Here is a 22,381-nt window from a genome sequence, read left to right on the forward strand (position 1 = left end):
AAGAGAATGGTTGAAACTCTGCAGGAGAGAAGTTTGAACAAAAGTTTAAGTCTTTCAGTTTTGAGGCATGGACTATCTTAACAGGCTACCATGGCGACAACAGGACACAAATACAGGGTTACAAATAAATTACAAACTGATGATTCTTTTCAGTAATCACACAAGATTAATCTATCTGTCATTCTGCTTTCTGTGCAATGGGAAAACAGCTTACAAAGAATAAGGTTAACTGTGTAAAGGCCATCAAGTCAAAACATGATAGCATAATGCCAAGCATGTAAAGATACGCAAGAGATGTTGATGCACCTGGAGAAAAAATTTGGATTTCTGGATTTTTTCCTTGATGTTTAATCCCATGCTACGAGGCAATGATAGTTGTGCGACATAACGTAAAATACATCATGATCATTCTAAAACTCACGTTGATAACGTTCTTAGGTTACAGTAATACCACGGAAATGCTTCTTTCTAAAAGCCATAAACTCAGTATCCCACCGATGCTTACAAAACAATGAGATTAAAGTGAACTGTCCATTGCCAGAGGATCTTAAAATTAATTCTTTCCCCATTATTTTAGAGGATGAGCAGGGTGGACAACTGCCTACAGTTTTTTTTTTTCCTCTTTTTTATGCTTTCCTAATCCATCAATTCTCAGGAAATCTACCCCGGTACGTGGACAGACCACACCCTGACACAATCAGACAACTTATTCCATGCAGTTCTATAGAAGACTGAGATGTTTGGCACGGGGCCAAAGCATCCATTAAAGCAAGGACAAGCGAACACCTGACCAAAAACGGCACTGTTGCTATTGACTACGGTGGATGTTACCCACAAACTTTAAAGCTAATAAATACCCCTACAAACTAGACATATACACAAACAGTATAATTCAAACATACATACATATGCAACAACCAACACATACTAGAATACATTAAACATTCACATCAACACATACACAAAGTAATGCAACAAGTCTCACAGCAAAGACCAAGGGATACAGTGCTTTCCTGGGAAAATTGGCTTGTTGGAAAGCATCTCGGCAAGGATGCAGCCAACGGACCAGATGTCGATGGACTTGGTGTAGCCTTTGGAATTCAACATGATCTCCGGTGCTCGGTACCACCTGGTTGCTACATACTCTGTGAGAAAACCAGTGTGGTCATGGTTGGGATCCGCTATTCTTGCAAGACCAAAATCACATATCTGTGAAAATATAATGCAAATGGAAAAAAAGAGCCGCATCAGTACCAATAAGTAACAGTTTTGCAAAATTGTTCACTCTTTGAAATCTCCACATGTTGATTTGTGATGATTTCTTCAACCCTCTCAGTTTATTTGCCCTTGCTATGATTCAATTTCTGGTTTGGGATGTTTGTGGTCCGGTAATGACTACTTCTCAGGTTCAGAGGGATTTCCAATCCACTCAAGAAAACAGACACGATGCAGGCGATAATGGCCCGCAACAGAACAGAAATCTGTAGGCTGCCCGGAATGAAATCCCTCATTGCTCAGCTGAGGATGGAACCTACCATTAAGTATCACATATGGCACTTTTTCATCAATTTGCTTAATCATAGTATACTGTATGGCTGCAAAAGGGTTAAAGATATCTTTGGTTGAAGAAACACGTGGTGGAAAATACAGGGAAGTACAAGAGTATATGATCAACATCGTTATCTTGAAAAGGTGAACTTTAATACTGTACAACGTGCTACAAAATATCACTGAACTTTAAGGAAACAAACAATCTTCTGTAAAGTCTAACCTGCTAAAAGAATATAGCAGCATAGGCTTGACACAAGATCGGATATCAGCATTCTCCAGTCTTGACACAAAAGCCATCTGAGAGTAGAGAGCTGACTTACCTTAAGATCACAGGTTGTGTTCAGCAGTAAATTGCTTGGTTTAAGATCTCTATGAAGTACATTTGCTGAGTGGATATATTTGAGCCCTCTTAATATTTGATACAGGAAGTAACAGATATGATCATTACTTAATTGCTGTGTTTTCAACAGTTTATACAAATCTGTTTCCATGAGACACTGGACAATATACCTGGGACAGCACGGTCAAGGAAGCACACAGGTTTGCAAGACGGTGGACAAAAGTCATTGATAATGAAGATAACGATTTACATGTAACCCTTTTACCATTAGACTTTGGTACAATCCCTATTGTTTCAATCACACTGGTGGACCCACACACTGAATATGGGGTTGAAAGGGTGGAAAAAAGTGAAAATTCATTTCCTGATTATCCCTCAGCAATGACAATCGTGAAATCAAAAGAAAAGTAATACCTACAAGACTGGTGCAGCTGTCGAGACAGTCATACTGAAGATTTATATATGACATACTTATGGGTTGATATTTTGCAACGTTTTGGAAAAGGAATTTAGGACGATTTTCATTCAAAATAACATGGATTTTGGGACCAAAACTAGTGATGGCAATGATAGAAAAGTCTGCATTTCATAAGCAGAGCACTATCAGGAAACATGTTTAAACCCCCCCCCCCCCCCTTGCCCTTAGGCACGGACGGAATGAAATACTATTCCCTGAAGGAATATAATAACATTTCCAAATCAATAAGCCATATCTCTATCATATTACTTCTTGATGATACGCAACCCACCCACACTTGTTTGCCAAAGGCCACCCACTGATCGAAGACAGCCCACATATGAAACTAGTGCTAAACTGCAGAACATACTTAAATGTCAGAACACAGACGACAAGGGAGTAAAACGCCTTGGTGTTGGTTCGTTACTCAGAATCCAGAACAGTTTTCAATGGTTCACTTGGTGCATTCATATTTTCATTATTATTTTATTTTCTGGAATCGGTCAAGGTAGAATGCACCTCACGGCCAAATATTCGGACTCTCACAGTTTTCAATTTTTTTCTGTACTACTGCTTGTGCTATGTGGAGGCTCATTTTAAAGCGCTTGGAGTAGGAAAGATTTTCACCATCTTAGTTTTTCCGAAAATCAAAAATTTCATTGTTCCCCGTAGAGTTACTGTAGGGATGACTGCCATTTTGAATTTCAAATATTGATAAATGTAGGTAATTTGTTTCTCTAGTAAACAACTTTGCATAGTGACCCCAGTGTTTTCTCTGCATGTTCACTGAAGTGGGCAATTTCTGCCCCATTCATCAACATTTGAGGGGCAGTATTTTTTAATGCTTACTAATGACATTAAACAACATATCCTATCAAAACATGACCATAAAATGGCACTAGTATCCATGGAGACTGAAGCACAACTATGTCCTTTACTGTGTTTTCTTTTGATGCGTACACTCCACATGTACATCACCAAAATTGAATGACAGGCGATATTTTGTCTTTCCGGGGAATATTCTGAATAGAATACCGTAATAGCAAATTCACAGTTCACTACACTATGCGTTTGAGTCACCATCATGTGGGCGTATTTGCTTGCTGTGTTTTGTGCACAATTTTCGCGAAGTCAGTAACTTTTAAGGGCAGAAAATGGCTCGAAATGCGCAATTTGCGCAATCGCGCAGTCGAGAGAAAACCCTGTGACCCCCGGACTTTCATTCTTGATTTGGCAAGAAAATGGGTGAAAGGTTTATTGAGGAAAGTTTGAGCAAAAGTTTAGGTGTTGCACTTTCGAGAAACACACTACCTTAACATGATTGTTGAAAGCTAATGTGACATCACAGAATTTTATTGTTTACTTTCCATTTTACATTGACCGTTTCTCATGATACAGAAAAGTCACACGTAAGTCTAGTTCTGCACCGAATAATCATCCTTTTTTTCCAACTGCACTAGTATTAAATGGGACAATACCACCAATGGTCAGGTTTGTCTTTCTAATGCAGGAATACAGACACAAGGCAGTTGTGCTCATAAAATATTTTAGGGTCATTTTGGTGTTTTTTTTCATTTCTTGGATTTCTTTAAATCCCTTGGGAATTTTTAGTTTGGAGACGCTACAAATAACCAAGAACCAATGTTATGATAAGTAAATCGCTATGAGTCTAATAAGAATTATCAGGAGTAAATTTAACACATTTCATTTTAATGTCATCATTGTAGTACATTGAATGATAAAATGAGGGAATCTTTGGCCTTTCAAAAGCTATAAAACCTCTGTCATTTGGACGTCAACTGCCATCAAGTACGTTCTGTATCAGACCTTGAAGGCATAGGAAATGAGATTATCTGACAGAGGCAGCATGACGTAATCATAAAGGATACACATCTTTCATAGCATCAATGGAGGCTGCTCGGATTATGTCTTGAATATTTATAATCTGTCAAGGTAAAAGGAAGAAGAAGTTGCAATCATTCAAACAAAATAACTTCCATTTTGAAGGAATGGAAGCTCAAATGAAATGTTTCTCACTATTGTGATAAAATCCTTGTAGTATGACAATTACAAAATCATTTAAAACTAGGATCTTTCCAAAGTCACCCTCTGTCCCTTCAACTCTATGATGATGATATATATGCACATTGGATTGTGTTGAACCACTGGCAATACTGCAGCTAGACAATGTTCTAAATTGAGGAGTTGCTGACACTATCTAGTGGTAATATCCATGGATCACAGAGAAATCAACTCTGCAAAAGTTGTAACATTGTCTGGAAGGAGGCCATAGGTAATCAAAACAACACCACCAGATCAGCACAAGCGACGTTTGCATATAATGCGTTCCGGACAGTTCACAGGATGTGTGTGGATGAGTGGCGTTGTTCTGTCAATGCATAACCTCCTTCAAGACAATGTTTCAACTTTGAACGAGTTGATTTCTTCGTTTTTGACTGATATTACCACGTAGGCAATAATTACAACTGACGGTGTTGGCAACTCTCAATTTACGTAGCATGTCTAGTTCCCGTATTGCCAACAGTTCAATGCCATCTCCTGTATGGTGTACTGGTTGGCTTATGATTTCACCATAAGTTGACAAACCCTCAAAAAGGGTCTCTGATTTTTTTCAGAAGTTAACCTGAAACCAATTTAAAGTTTAGTCTTTTTTACAACCCAGCCCATCAAATATTTTTACTTCCCAGGATGCATCAAATTGACGAAAGGCAAAAAAGGGGCAAATAAGATACATGCATACAACATCCACAGTCCACAGAATGGCTTGCTTCATACAGGGTGTAATGAAGATGTATCCACTATTCTTTATTTCACAAACACCACTGTGCCAATATTACACACAGGTTTACCTGGGAATATCTGCGGGAGCTGCTGAACTTTGACCCTAGCTACTGGCAAGCAGGTGCGCTATCTATGAAACCAATCCATCTTGCAAGATTAAATATTCAATACTGACAGATTTTGTAACCTCATAAAAATTGCAATTTCCATGCAGATATTCTTGGCATTTCAATGGAAATACTTATTTTCAATCTCAACAGGAGTACTTATTTATCTCCATGCTGCTGATTACTAAGTTACTTCCGAGAAACAGGTCATTTGTGTTGGTGGATGCTTTTGTGTTGGCATTCATTTTTTCTGTAATTTCCAAATATCATGTACACAAACATCCTTCAATACGATTTTCACCATTTTGTTGTAAATTTCACCATGAAATCAAACAGAAAAGAAATCTAGTGAAAGATCTTTCTAATGCGTTTCTGAAATGTATTGTCAGTATTCTTTCCACTATCACGACTTTCCAATACATGATGCATCTAGCTTCTCCAACAGACATATCCCAGAGATGGTAATGTGCCGACAGCGGGGATTACTCACATTTTCATGTTTAAATCGGGTTAAAATCTTGATTTCACGGAGTGTTCGCTGGCAGTATGTCTGGTGTTCAAACGGACTGATCTTTTTGATGGCGACCTTCTCCCCGGCCTTATTGTCAATAGCAGAGCTGAAAAGAAACAACGGAGAAAGATGTCAGTCAAACAATTATCACTTCATTACCACATCCCAACAAAATAAATAATGCACATGAAGGAAACTGCTCATATTACGATAAGGAAAACTGTACACTACACAAACAATTTAAAAGGCAAAATTACAATCTCAGGGATTGAACATCTTTCATGTCAACAATTGTTTACCATCAATTCATTTTGACAACACCTTATCAATTACCCCTTCAAGGTGCAAATTAAACAATGCTTTGACCCCTTTCACACTAGCATGGTTTAACCCCACCACATTTTTTTTAATGCAAGGGTGAATCAACATACAGGGTTCAGGGAGTGAAAGGGTCACTTATCTGCAATAAAATTCAATAAAAAGAGTCAACTTTCTCACTTAAAGATTTCTCACTGTGCACTCAAAGCCAGTTACTTTCAGCGGTGGCTGGTGCAGAAATTCCAACAAAATCAGTGACTTTGTCCCACAATTACAATATATAGACAACAGAATCGAAGAGTTTAACCTGGGATCCTCACTATGGGCACCACTGGGCAATACAAAGGCTGTGATGGCAATATCTCCCAGTGTAATTAGAACCAAATCAAGATGTTTGCATGTTCTTGTCATAGATGATGTCATTTATGACTCATTATCTAATTATTCAACCTTGTATAATTTCAAAAGATGGAAATAGATGTCATGAAAATTTGCAAAAAATATCTGATGATTGCTGATCATACTGTTTGGGATAATTTCATGACAAGATTTATTTCTGTTATTTTGTTAGCTGAGTGTATTATTAGTTTTTATCTGTTGATCATGGTTTAGTATTTTATTGCCAAACTAGCAAATTTGGATGGCAGGCAACCTACAGTGCGGTGATTTCCATGGAAACCAAACAGAATACCCAGTGGGTAGTATGTTGATTCTGAGAATTCCCTAACAGATTAACAAAATATCACTGTTTGACGATTCGACATCCACAGATGAAGCTCATTTTAGAGGCAACACCGGCTAAAAGTCTAGAAATAAATGTCATTGATCTACAATCGCAAAGGTGACTTTGTCTGACGAGAGATATGTCTATATGGGTTCGAATATGTCTATCGTGGTTTTATTGGAGAACGGAATGACAATCAAAAGAAGGTGGTATTGAGAATATGAGCAGACCAACGAATGTACTTGTTCTTTTGTTTCACAACTGAGAAAAGAAAACTTCAAAACATTTGTGTTTGGGTTTTCATCAGCATGGCCAGACACATTTCAAATTCTCTGGTGGCAACTGTAAGATTAGACTTTTGTCCGTATATGTGTACTGCCATTGTTTTCATATACAATTGTATGTAATCAAAGGCCACCTCCCCCCCCCCCCCCCCCGAAAGAAAACAAAACAAAAACAAAACAAGAACTATGAAACGCATTTGAAGAATATTCATGGTTTACTTGGGCCGCACACCCCCGAATGAAAATATTGAGAGAACCCCGGGTAATACGTAGACATCCAATTTGACGTGTGTTTCACATAAATTTGAAATTTCACTGGACATGCATAAATTATGCTCCATTGACATTTACATGGCACACACAAATCCGCTTCTTTGATATTTGTACAAAGAATATCCAGTGTGAATTTGAATTGTGAGAATGAATGCTAATGCTAAAGGTGGCCTTCCATACTGTAGTTGTGCTTTCCAACGATTTTCCAACTTGCTAGCAACACAACACAAACTGTCATTAAACTGACAAAGTCAGGATGACATTGTACCAAAGACGATCTAAATGCCTCAGTTGGGGAGGCATTAATAAAATATTGATAGTCCCAGAATTATTGCGAATACATGCCTGCCCTTTCATGAAGAGAGTATTTGCCCTGCTAACAAATGTCAACAAGGTCACCTGCACGACCAGCCACACACCAAAACTCATATTCTACTATATTCTTTCGAAACTCAATTTTTGGGTCAGAACCGATCATTAACTATCCAAACACCAGTTGCACAACAGCAGAAGGTTACAAGCACATAACTCTTGCGTAAATACAATCTTTTGACCTTCAGAACAATTAATGTATCCATATTTCATTAAACAGTCAACAATATTCTGACAATTATAAACATCCTTGCATACATTTTTACATAACTTTTATATCCATTTTCAATATGAATTTGATGACCTCCAAAATTAATATTTCTGTTTCATCTTTTCACGTCAGCAAAGGGTGGCACACCATTATGGAAACACTCAAATGAAAAGCAATCCATACAATCCGTACAATACAATCCGTACATGATGTGAAAAGATGTCACTTCCAGAGACTCAAAATTTCGATATGATTTTTCCCATCTTCATCATATATTGCAATCATCATTTATATTTCAATCCCAGAGTGGTCAATAGCGTGATTGCTCCTGTACACAGAATGATAGTCGTGACGGTGGAATTTGGTTGACCTGTTGAGCAGGATGACATGTTGGTTGGTCTGCCCATAACAACAACTTGCTGTCATTGGACATGAATTCATCTCATGCCACTATTGGTCAATGTGCACTGGTAACAAGCTCACTGATTGGTCTGGAATGCTAGCACACGGATTGGTCAAATATGTGTCAAGATTTGTCTCTGACCTGGAGCATGCTCAGGTTGACACAAATGGCTCTCTCCAGAGGTACATATACACTGCACCATCTCTTGAATGGTAACTTGTCTACATCACACAAGTATGTATTACCACAACTCTGTCTGGCGAGAATGAAGAAGACAGGGCCCATACTGAACAGTTTTACAAATCAACATAATCTGATCATACTAGGGAGTCCTATTTTCCAAGAGAGCAACGGGAGGCTCCCTAAGTGATGAAGATTGGGTCCACTTTTCTTCCATCGTCCGCCAGCACGAGTGGTTAGCCAGACAGGAGTCTTCCACTAACTACGCCATGCGTGATCATGCTGATATACTGTGCGAAGGAAATCTGATAGAACTTGAAAATCAGGCGGACCAATCACAGCACGCGTTACATAAACAGAGAAATCTGAGATGGCGCAGGCAAAGTGCAGAGTGTGCAACTGCGACATAGATCGACGAACAATCTTCACATCAACGTTTCCCAGTCACTTACTTGGCATTCTAAACAAAGTTTGCGGAGGACTTGACGATTGTGTTGGATCGAGGTACATTTGTAAACCATGTTTCGCCAAAGTGAATACTTTATCTCAGCTGCAAGACAGTGTTACAAATTTACACTCTCGCTTTGAATGCGTACGGGAAGAATTAGAAATGAAATGTAACAACAACAGCGATCGCTGATTGGCTAGTTACGGGTCTCATACAGTTGTGTGGTGGCGCTATAAAAACCACGGTCTGTGGCTCGATTGGCCAAGGCCTGATTTCGGGAAGCATCCAGCTGCCCGAACAGCAGGCCGTGGCAAGTGAAGATGGTTTTCTTCAGGTGTGCCAATGGTTGTAACCTTTCACAACAGCTCTGTGAAGTACTCCTTGAAGCGGCGTACCTACCTACTCAAAACTACGTTTTTGTCCACTCCATTAAATACTATTCAGGCAAGATCTGTGCTATGGCTCTTTGACTCCTGAAAACCTCTACAGACTTCCATGACACAGGAAAGAAAACATTTCAAAAAACTTACAGCAAAAGGATGGTGCTCACATCTGTCCTGCCATGGCAGTTTTACAGGCGGTGATGCTAGAGGTTACGCCATTGAATTTCAGAACCATATGTCATTTAACAAGCAGATTGCATGTAACGACTATTACATATAATCAAGGAAATTCTTCACAAAATACACGCACATTATTCAAAATACCGGTAGATCATTTCATATTCATCTGGCCATAAACACAGTCTACAAACTCACGTAAATTAACCCTTTTCCTACACATTTCAGGTTCACCTAAAAACTGGCAAATCAATTCTGCTACAACCAGTAAAAAGTACTGAATCTTTTATATGCTGCAGTGTAGTTCCACATTTCAAGAAACCCTTAAAATGACAGAAGAGTCTTACTTTCCTTCACTGGTTTTGCGCACATAATAATTTTCAGTGATTTTTTTTGGTGATTTTTATTTTTTGTGATAATGTATGTCACATCACAACGTGTCCCAAAAAAATCTCATTTACAGTACTGCAGTCATGATTGATCGAATAATCAATATCAACTACATTACACTCAGCTGAGGTTGACAATCACACGCATAAATACCATTCTGGGCTCTTGCGCTTTTTAATAACCCAGTGATGCGTGAAAATATCCTTTTTATTGCGTCAATAAATAATCAGCCGGATCTCCAATCAAGACAGTACCTTTTTTCACGTGTTTGGTGTGAGTGATTCTTAAAAGAGCTCATCCCATACGTTTCATCATTTCATTCATGGATGAATTCCATTTTCAAGTTCAACTCTGCACAGAAATCTTCTGTACTTACACTTGAAGATCAGAAGTGACCAACTCAGACTGCATTATTTTAATTCCATCCCCATTACCATTCCATCCCCAATTCATTTAACACAGTGCACAATAAATCAATCAATTTCTCTGAATTTGAAACTCAACAATATTTTACTTAGATGAATACTAATATGTCACACTTAAAGCATTAGATCATACATTTATGTAATAAAATACAAAGTGAACAAGTCAAAATAAAAAAATAGCAATAATATACATTTGCTCCATTTGCGTATAAAAATTTTAAATAAAATGTGTCATCAACAAATCAGATTTCATCACGCCAAATATTTTATTGTCTTCTTAAAATGTTTATTTGTTTACACAAGATAGTGTACACCGAACCATAACTGATTTCATTTCAATAAGTCACTGTTGTCTTGATGCAACAGCTTCATGGTACAACCTTTCTAGATTGGCAATAATGGTACCATTCTGGGACACTATAGCAGAAATGGTATCGCCACAAACTGATGACATCATACTTGCCATAAACAAAACACAGAAGTTCATAATGGCGGCACCACCTGCAATGCACTGTGAGTACCCCTGCTGCAATGCTGCCCCATTCTGCATCACAGTTTGTCAGTCCATAGCATCAGCATGACATCCAACAACTGACTAGCAAAAGACAACCCTCAATGAGACTGGGAAACCCCACCAGCCAAAAGATGATCGCAGACACATACACATATCACAGCTTGGTGCATGTAACTCTTGCATTTTAATTTCTTGTGCAGAATTAAATTCATAATTTGCCATCACAATTGGTTGATAATTATACAATTTTGCAAAGAGGACCCTGCAAGCACTGTCACACCGGATACGTGGATCATCCCTATAATTACTGATTTGTTAAGGGGTTCAGCCACCATATCATCAAGGTTATCACTTGGGACACGTTTTTTTCCAAACAGCTAGCCGAGTACCTGTGCTCTACAATACACACAAAATACCTGCACAAAAGCCTGTGGAATGCACATCCGACTGACCCTCCACTGAGGTAAAAAACAAAACACCCAAACAGCTACAAGTAGACTTTAATACTGTCCATAGGCTAACTGTCTACTTTTGATATGCAAATATTTCTTTTTCATATGATAATGAAGTTTAACTAATCCCCTTGATATTCAAATGATTTGGCACCCCTGGGAAATAGACACTGGCATGGCATATATTCTGTTGTGTATACCACTGGTACCTTCCAGTGACCAACACCATGTTACTTGACAAATGATGTTTACAGCACTGTGTGATTGGATAAATGACGCCCTTATACATTATCAATGGAACACGCTTGACTGCTTCAATTCAACTCACATAACATGTCTTCCACATTCAACTTTCACCCCTCGACGTACAAATAGCATTTTTGAAAAAGAATATTGAGCATTGCCACTTTACAGGTGTCTGTCAATATTCTGCGACTATTCGGGAGGGAACTAAAACAGGAGTAGATACCCTTACATGTGGCTGAGAAGTGAGTTCTGTGAGATTGAAACTAGGCCACTTTGTTAATCACATTTAAAATTTTGTTCTACAACAGAAACCGTCGTGTCACACAGAGGTGCCAGCAGCTTGTACTTCACAAGACTGTTCCCTTGCTGCATAAAACCTAATAAAATTTCAACCTGTCCAACCAACCCTAAATTAAAGTGGTACAGCCAATCCTAGCCTAGAAAGACATGGGGACGGCTGAATTCATCCCATGAAACTAGGGGGATGAGTACTGATGAAACCCTACAGCTGCTGCACATTTGAACAACAATGAAATCTGACTCTTACCGACAAAAACCATTTCATAGGATTGTGAAATTTATGACTTTCCTGTCAACATAGATCAAAACAGTATGTTGAAGACCTTTTTGTCAGACCCACATCAATCAGTTTACAAATTGGGTCAGATCTAGTCCGCAATAACATTTTGAAAATCTAGGCACTATATTTAGCACAAAAACAACAAAAATATGCAAGCGTTTAATGCAAGGGTACTGTTACAGATATATAAAGATTATTGTTAAGACCATTACAGACTGCAGAAATGACTTACATGTAATCCTTTGAGAAGTTGATTCCAACTCTGGGCTGAGATTTAAAATCTCTCGTACTGATTTGAAAATTAAATTTAATACAGATTGCCCTTGAAGGGTATTTCTGCAAGCACTGGCTGACGTTACTGTTACCACAAACACACTAAATCTGAAATCCTACTGTCAGCATGAGAGGGGTTAATTAGTGGGGTTTGTAAATGGGCTGTTGTTTGAGCTACATGCGTATTTCATTCACACATAATTTTGTCACCCATTTCGTCAGGTTCAGCAGTCAAGTTCATCAAAGGGTTGGTTTAATGCCCAGAAAGACTAATTGACAAAACGTTATTTTCAGTTGCAACGATGGGCACACCCTGCAATGCAAGGAATTGAGCGTTTGTCACAATAACATGCACATGTCCAAATGATTTCACAGACCATATAGCTGTAATCTATTTATCAATCACATATTTGGCACAATTATGAAACTTTTAAAAGAAAGAACCCTGAAAAACTGATTTGGAAGGGGAAGATATTTGCACATAAAAAACATCCCAACAAACAAAGCTGTAAAAATCTGCAGAATGAGACCTTACGGTATATTGAATAGATTTTACCAGTATCTGTGATGCAGTTATAATGACAGTCTGAAGTTTGCAGAACTGGAAACGCCCAATCTAGGTACTAGATTATTACAATACCAACTTGGACATATATAATGCTTTAATACACTGCATCTACAACACAGAATTTCATTAGTTCATCAAGTTTTTCATCATTTGTGTTCTTTGCTTGATTATTATATGGCCTATGATTAGAACCAGAATGACGAATCCTGTATTAGCAAACGTTTGGCCTGTCATACAATTCCAATTGTAAATCCCACGTTACACTGGCATTCTGATTTTGCTGTGGCTCCTCTCTGCAGCATCTGGCAGCAAACCGAACCAAAACAAGTAAACAGTCCTGAGATTTGTAGTCCCACCACTGGTTTCTGATATGACATGAACTCATTTCCCGTCGATTACCTTGTATTCTCATCGCTATTCTTTGAAAACTGGATGACTAATTATTTCCAAGACAAACGCACTCACTGCAGAGATCAGAGTTTCCATTGAAAGCAGTCTTCCATCAATTGAGATGGAGTCACTGAGTAATATTTCACACTGGCATCCATGCAAAACAGATGTTCATACCGCAGAAAGCAAGCTGTGTTTTTAGTTCAGAGCAGGTGTTGAGTCAATCATTCATGACTAAGGATACCAGCTTCTCAGAAAGCATGTCACAACAAATTTGTTTCTTCTTCTGGTGACCTATGATGTCATTCAGTGACCTATGACCCCTTTTTCCTTATTCAATGTCAATGCAACAGTATTGATTCTGAAAAACCTGTCACAGCTTAGTATGTTGAGTTCCTTTCTCAACAAATTCCAACAAAGATTCTAATCACATGGGATACTCAACTGACCAAGAGCAAAACATGAAAACAAAGCAATCAGTTTATATTATAATTCATTCTTACTGAAAAACTGATCATTCATCACTGCTTTCAGCAGGCAGGGTGGGTAGGCCAAGTGTTGACACGGTGTAATTTACGGACTTTTCTGCCGTTTTGGTATTCATATCCATTCCTTTGGAGTACCACACCATTCAATATGTCGTGACACAGTTGAGCATGGGTGCAGGCAACAAGATAACACACAATCAGACCTCCTTTTGTCCTGACTCCATCAAATACCGACTGAAAAGATTTCTCACATACCGATCTTAATGCAGGGAATGCTGATTGTTTCAAAAGGCAACACAATCCGTAATTCCTCTTTGACAACTTTCACCACTCGGTAAGAGGGCACAACAATTGCTGTTTTCCACAGACAAAACATCAGCATGAAGTCTTCCATGCAGAGATCCTTCACATCTCAGCCAAAACACACGTGGGCAATTAGGTCCACTGCAGCCAAGTTGAACAGCTAATGAGCTTATTCAACTAGTAAAAGACGCAAAAAGTCATGAATTAAATGTAACAATTGTCTAGGCAGAGTTTTAAGTTTACTTCTGTAGAACTTTGATTTACACGTGTAGTTTTCAATTGCCTGCTTACAGTTGGTAGGTGTACATGAACTACAGAAGAAATCTTTGTACCAGTCAGGATCTAATATGTACCATGGTGAAAACATGAGCCTTGTTCTTCCTTGATTCATTCATAGTCAGCATTTATTTCATTAACTCAGGCCACCAGCCTTTCGTTAAAAAGTCCCAAATTTAAGCCTTATTTGCAAAAGTTGTTGTTCTAGTTGGTAATTTTCTAGAGGCTCCAGTTTATATCATACATGTACTTTCACCACTAAACAACAAGTCATCGTTGATGACACAGTCCCCACTTGTTATGGGTACTTTGATTACAGGTCCTCAGAGAGGATAGAGTCCTCTTCATTAGGTCTGTGATCAAAATACTTTTTAATAAATTCGCTTGATACATGTCTGAGTTGTGGTTCAGGACATGAAAAAATCGTAATAAAATGGCCACAACGGCGGCCATATTGGATCTTATCACAAAACAATTCAATGTGCATGTGTGTGACATAGGTCAAAGTCCTTGTACCAACTTTGAATAAAATCGGTTGAGATATGCCTGAGTTATGGCTCTGTACATGAAAAAATCGTAACAAAATGGCTGCATGGAGGCCATATTGGATCATATCACAAAACAAATTGATGTGCATAGCTATAACATTGGTCAATATCCTTGTACCAACTTTGAATAAAATCGGTTGAAACATGCCTGAGTAATGGCTCTGTACATGAAAAAATTGTAATAAAATGGCCGCCTGGTGGCCATATTGGATTGTATCACAAAAAAAATTGACATGCATATGTATGACAAAGGTCAATGTCCTTGTATCAAGTTTGAATAAAATCGGTTCAGATATGCCTGAGTTATGGCTCTGTATATGAAAAAATCGTAACAAAATGGCCGCATGACAGCCATATTTGATCGTATCACAAAACAAATTGAGGTGCATATGTATGACATAGGTCAATGTCCTTGTACCAACTTTGAATAAAATAGGTTGAAACATGCTAGAGTAATGGCTCTGTACATGAAAAAATCACAATAAAATGGCCGCCTGGCAGCCATATTGGATCGTATCACAAAACAAATCGACGTGCATCTGTATGACATATGAAGTAATCCATTTACTAAGTTAAGTTTGAATGAAATCGCTCCAGGCGTCTCTGAGATATCTGCGTGAACGGACGGACGGACGGACGCACGCACGCACAGACGCACGCACGCACGCACCACGCACGCAGCACGGACACACGCACGCACGGACATGACCAAACCTATAAGTCGCCCCGGACGGTGTCCGTGGGGACTAACAAACATTATAGGTAGACATACATATACATAATACAATGTACATATGCCTATCTCAAGTTTGACCTGAGAGGAAGTCTGAATGTCAGCTCTCAAGAAAAAAACAGAGATAGGCAAACAGTTTAACCTGTTCACCCCTAATTCCCTGTAAACAGGTCCACACTCACCATTGATAACAATGGCTTTGGGCCAAACCATGCAAGTGAAAAGGGTTAATCTCCATGAGTAGGACCAACAACTACACAGCAGTTTCAAATCTGCACGTCTGCGCAAAAATTGATGGCAAAACAGATATGTAGCATCTGCGAAAATCACAGAACACACAGAAATAGGTGAAACTTTTAAAACATTTTTACCAACAAAATGCTCTTTTTGACTTTGGCTTGGCAGTGGTAATGCTCTGTGGACAGAAAATCTGACACTCGGTGAAACCTGTTCCAAGTAGAAGGGAACATACGCTAATGAGATCAAGCAGAGAGCAAATTGTTTCCATGGCTGAAAATAAACACACTTGTACTTGTTGTCAAGGGCAAATTAGATACACCACAAAATGTAAATCATATTGAAAACATACTCCTTTTAATTTTTTGTCTGAAGGTAAAGCTCTATACAAAGTACAAATGTTATGACACAGACACAAAGATGCATCATCAGTGATTAGTCTTTGCTTTTATTTTCTATGTTTGTGTCTTCATTTCCATATATGTGTGGGGGGCGGAAAGATGAGGCTGTTCTTATCCCTTTGAGAGCCGTAATTTTTCCCACCAAAATTTTTGTGAAACATTTTACCATTTTTTATAAATTTTCCTATAATTTTTTTGATAATTTTGAACAAAAAGGACATCACATTTTATTGCCTACAGTTTTTTATCAAAATTTTGGCAAAAATCTGACAAAAACTGACTGAGGTATATTTTTATAAGGGCGACAGAAATTGACTGTGGCGCTCAAAGGGTTAACAGGTGGCCTTCTCAAGGATATATGAGCACTGATACATACTCATCATTCTGACATGATTATGTTTCACAGCGAGAGTTAGACTACCTCAGTCATTTTAGGGCAGATTGTCTATGTAGCCGACACGAATACAAACTGTCTGATACCGGCTATCAAATACTATGAAAAATAGTAAAGAATGAACTACAAAACCACTACCAGTTTTAAGTTGAAGGTAGAATAAGTCTGTGACTTTGTATAAAATACTATAAAAATAGTAGAAAGTGAGCAACCAGCTGAAAGTTAGTCGCGGAGACCTTAAACTTGTACACTACGCATATCATTAGCATCTCATTGTCAGCTACATGGACAGTGTGCCATTTTTACATTTTCTCTCATCCTTGAAAACGACATGGTTTGTACTTCTAATCTAAAAGTATATGATGAACAGATTTGCCAACCAAGCAGTATAACAAGATGCCAACTTTTCCGCGTCAAATCCACAAACCAGAAACTTAACTCCCAGCATTTTGACAAGAGCTAATTTGAACAACAGCTCCATTATGGACATAAAAATCCATGCTTGTTGGAATAACCATTATACACAGACATTAACAATTACACAAAATACTGTTATTTACAAATTTGCAATGGGGTTTGTTTTCCTGACATTTAACGAGGGGCTTGCTTAATCAAGTTAATGTAAACTGTAAATAATTAATGATAATTGACGAAATAACAACCTTAACAATTTCAATTCATTGACTATATATATCTCTTTGATCATGCTTGACAATTATTAACAAGTCATCCTTGGGGAAAGCAGTCACCCTGATACTAAAATAATGAAACTAAACTAATAAAACACTTTCAGGATATCAGATTTCCAGGCCACCGTAATCGCCATGACTACATTCGATACCTACGGTACAGCAGGGGGTTCGAGAAGCTTGCAGATTTCAAGACAGCTTCATTCTCCTCGCATGAAAATCAAAACAGTCACGTTTGCTTAAACATTTTGTTTTGAAAAATGTGATCTGCTCCCCTTATCTAATGAACTGATCCATGCTTCATAGAGATTTGCAACTAACTGTCACATACAGGCTGACAAACAATAACGGACCTGGGCTAGGTACAGTAGAGGTTTAGCCTGAAATAATTAACATATGGGGTATATTGCCGTGACTAAACTATAACACATTTATAGAAACAACTTTTGAAATGTAATCTTCTTGCCAAGCTCATCTGTCACTATCAGGTTAAAAAAGTAAAGCATTACTCATGCTATGTAACGCCTTCTTCTTTTTATTTCACGGACTTGACCATTTGAAGAAGAGTCTTGCTGAGGCATAAAGTATACATGCATGCACACGTAAACACAGGTGACATTTACACTTGACCTGATATCAATAGTGAGCTCACAATGATGTGTGTCATAGATATCATCTGGGTACTTTGCTTTTGATGTTGACTTTGAACAGCTTGACTCTGACGCTGGGAAATACCGAAAAAAACGAATGATTAAAAATATCTGCTCTGTGCTACAAGGCTGCTGATTGACGCAGTCCATGGTTGATATTATATCATAATATGTAATATTTCTAATATACTAATCGTCTGCAAGTTAAATGTGTTCACATAAAATATGCTGACTACCTGCAACTTACCATTCTCACAAACATGATATAATTTTCCTATCCTTAATTTTGGCACTCTGTGGGAGGTGTAAGACCTCTAGTTAGCTCATTTAAAAGTCTCTGGATGAAATTTTCCTTTGCAAATATTCCCATCTTGGGGAAATGAATCCTTGAGAATCATAAAACCATCCTACTACAAAGATACATAATTACTAAGCTTCCTTCCTCCATTACAAAGGAATAATGAACTTCACATCCTGTACAGATGCAGTAAGTTTCCAATGACGGGATAAGAGACACTGTTTGAAGGACATGTGCCAAGTTGTCAACGATTTCGTTCTGTTGCCCACTGATCATGATGTTAAAACAAAACACACATACAGTTGTATTTGAATGGCACAGGCTTCCAAAAACATAAAGGCACGCAAAGCAATAATCTAATTCTTGTTTCACATGGTTGAAGGCCTTACATTTCATGCTTTACTGTGGTTTTCTGTGAGGTAATTGAATCAATACATGTGATCGACAATTCTAAAGCTCTTTCCAGAAACAGTTATTGTCTTGGAAAAAAATTTCCGAAAATACCTTTTTAAACATACAGCATTTGAAGGTGAATAAAATATGTAATCTCTAACGACTGTTTGTTTTGAAGCAACTTTTCTGTGACTCAGGAAATGTTTGAATGTGTTGCTGCAAAGATGCAGGGTTCTCCACTATGGGATTTTTGAGGGGTGGGCAATCCCGATGTTTATCTATCAATCCATTCATATGTTTATGACAATACAAAAAAATACTAATGACTATACAATTGAATGCATTTTCATTACAAAAGAAAATGCAAATTATGAAGTGTTATGTAAATTAGCCTTCCCACTAGTTTTCCTAGCTGTGGCGAGCATTGTCCTGATAATGTCTACTTGATGACCTTTACATGAAAATTTGCAACAGGCTCTGATTGTATAAAAGCATCGAACTGCGAACAGGGCAAGATCACCAAAATGTATCTACTATTAAACTAATAGGGTTAACTCAGTGCTGATTTAATTTTCATGACTCAAAAATTTTCAGAAAATCAGAAATTTCTATGTCATTAACTAACTTCTGTTCGGGATAATCTCAGATACTCAGTATGCTATTACAACAAATAGATCATTTTTAGCTTCTGTGATTGCAGCATATAACTACCGCAAATTTCTAGGTTTCAAATTAAAGAGGCAATCTTTTCTGATTTTTATGTCAATTATGGATGAAGTACTTTCCTAAACTCAACCATGGATTCATATAATGTTGATGTATAATATGGCGTCTGTTGAATGAAACCCCACTGAATTCTATGCAAACATCTGAGGTTATCTGTTCTGTCCTATAGCACAGCTGGTTTATCTGTTCTGACCTATAGCACAGCTGGTTAGTCTGTTCTGTCCTTTAGCAGGGCTGGTTTATCTGTTCTGTCCTATAGCAGGGCAGGTTTATCTGTTCTGTCCTATAGCAGGGCAGGTTTATCTGTCTGTCCTATAGCAGGGCAGGTTTATCTGTTCTGTCTTATAGCAGGGCAGGTTTATCTGTTCTGTCCTATAGCAGGGCAGGTTTATCTGTTCTGTCCTATAGCAGGGCAGGTTTATCTGTTCTGTCCTATAGCAGGGCAGGTTTATCTGTTCTGTCCTATAGCAGGGCAGGTTTATCTGTTCTGTCCTATAGCAGGGCTGGTTTATCTGTTCTGTCCTATAGCAGGGCTGGTTTATCTGTTCTGTCCTATAGCAGGGCAGGTTTATCTGTTCTGTCCTATAGCAGGGCTGGTTTATCTGTTCTGTCCTATAGCAGGGCAGGTTTATCTGTTCTGTCCTATAGCAGGGCAGGTTTATCTGTTCTGTCCTATAGCAGGGCAGGTTTATCTGTTCTGTCCTATAGCAGGGCAGGTTTATCTGTTCTGTCCTATAGCAGGGCAGGTTTATCTGTTCTGTCCTATAGCAGGGCAGGTTTATCTATTCTGTCCTATAGCAGGGCAGGTTTATCTGTTCTGTCTTATAGCAGGGCTGGTTTATCTGTTCTGTCCTATAGCAGGGCTGGTTTATCTGTTCTGTCCTATAGCAGGGCTGGTTTATCTGTTCTGTCCTATAGCAGGGCTGGTTTATCTGTTCTGTCCTATAGCAGGGCTGGTTTATCTGTTCTGTCCTATAGCAGGGCTGGTTTATCTGTTCTGTCCTATAGCAGGGCTGGTTTATCTGTTCTGTCCTATAGCAGGGCAGGTTTATCTGTTCTGTCCTATAGCAGGGCTGGTTTATCTGTCCTGTCCTATAGCAGGGCTGGTTCATCTGTTCTGTCCATAGCAGGGCTGGTTTATCTGTTCTGTCCTATAGCAGGGCAGGTTTATCTGTTCTGTCCTATAGCAGGGCTGGTTTATCTGTTCTGTCCTATAGCAAGGCTAATTTATCTGTTCTGTCCTATAGCAGGGCAGGTTTATCTGTTCTGTCCTTTAGCAGGGCTAGTTTATCTGTTCTGTCTTATAGCAGGGTTGGTTTATCTGTTCTGTCCTATAGCAGGGCAGGTTTATCTGTTCTGTCCTATAGCAGGGCAGGTTTATCTGTTCTGTCTTATAGCAGGGCAGGTTTATCTGTTCTGTCCTATAGCAGGCAGGTTTATCTGTTCTGTCCTATAGCAGGGCAGGTTTATCTGTTCTGTCCTATAGCAAGGCTAATTCATCTGTTCTGTCCTATAGCAGGGCAGGTTTATCTGTTCTGTCCTTTAGCAGGGCTGGTTTATCTGTTCTGTCCTATAGCAAGGCTAATTTATCTGTTCTGTCCTATAGCAAGGCTGGTTTATCTGTTCTGTCCTATAGCAGGGCAGGTTTATCTGTTCTGTCCTATAGCAAGGCTGGTTTATCTGTTCTGTCCTATAGCAAGGCAGGTTTGTCAATTTTGTCCTTTTTAGCAAGGCTGAATTAATGTTTTGTCCTGTAGCAGGGTTGCTTTATTTTGTTTTGTTTTGTTTTTTGGCAGCCTTAAATTTGAGCGACTGCAGGTAATTCATGTCGACATTCAACAAGCCTTGTCTATTACGGACAGAAAACTCACTCAACAATACAAATTTTCTGCAGCACGGGGAGGATTTGGCACTTGCATAATGATTTCATCCAGGGTTCTAAAACACATTTGCATAGTTTTTTTCCAACCCCCCTCCAGTACCTTGCCAAACATCAATATATAAGCCAACTAAGCTATAATACAGCTTGAAGCATATAAATTATTAATGAAATAAAGTGTCTATAAATGCAGCAGATACTGTCATATGAGAACCTATGACGTACTCCATCATTTTTTCATGTGCTCTGAAGACACTGCAAAGAATTCTGGGTAACAATTTCTACTGACTGGCCTGGGGTTCAACACTATGGTAGATTCAGTGCACAGCTAAATTTTTCATCTTATTTGTACTACTCCACCATACAATTGTGTAATTGATACCGTTTTTGACCAAATTTGAACCTCACTTGGAGATACACCACATTTTTATTCAGTTTAACGTATGGCAATTTTGAAATTTTCGGGCAAACAAAACTATCAGTCCTAAATACTCTATGGAAATAAATCCTCATTGTACACAACATAATGGCGAGATGCAAACATGGTTTAAAATCACCATGGACAACATCAAAAATTTCTCTGAAAAGAAGTTTCTCAATTTTCTAACCTTTCATTCAAACTTCAAATACTGATTTCTCTCCTATGGTTTTAAAAAACAATCCTCCCCTGCTGGAAATACAACAGTGATAACACTTCCCAGAGTGTTGTTGTTTCTTAGCAAATGTTAGAATAATGCAGCTAAAAATAATGAATATATAACAAAATATTTTTGGCAGATTAGAAAATCCTTTGTACATATAATTAGAGCATCCTTCCTTCAGTAGGATGTGGCTCTGATGTAAAAAATAAAAATACTTATCAACTTCCTCCATATACAGTACAACTTCTCTACCACAATAATATAAAGTACGATACTTATTATACAGTAGAGAGTGAATACTTATTTTGGATAACGTGACATGTTTTGAAGTGATCAAAATATGTAG

General features: G+C 38.3%; 1 protein-coding gene across 1 annotated transcript in view; it reads right to left on the reverse strand.

Moving 5' to 3' along the window:
* LOC139144904 (mitogen-activated protein kinase 1-like) overlaps positions 1 to 22,381 on the reverse strand; it is a 44,429-nt gene that overhangs the window by 12,429 nt on the left and 9,619 nt on the right. Inside the window, exons 2-5 of the mRNA XM_070715731.1 lie at positions 5,748 to 5,874; positions 4,238 to 4,293; positions 1,872 to 2,061; positions 1,005 to 1,209 (exon numbers count right to left, since the gene is read on the reverse strand). Of these exons, the coding sequence (XP_070571832.1) occupies positions 1,005 to 1,209; positions 1,872 to 2,061; positions 4,238 to 4,293; positions 5,748 to 5,874 (578 nt within the window). The remainder of the gene's footprint in view (positions 1 to 1,004; positions 1,210 to 1,871; positions 2,062 to 4,237; positions 4,294 to 5,747; positions 5,875 to 22,381) is intronic.

This window comes from Ptychodera flava, chromosome 12 (assembly GCF_041260155.1).
Source record: "Ptychodera flava strain L36383 chromosome 12, AS_Pfla_20210202, whole genome shotgun sequence".
NCBI classification, from domain to species: domain Eukaryota; kingdom Metazoa; phylum Hemichordata; class Enteropneusta; family Ptychoderidae; genus Ptychodera; species Ptychodera flava.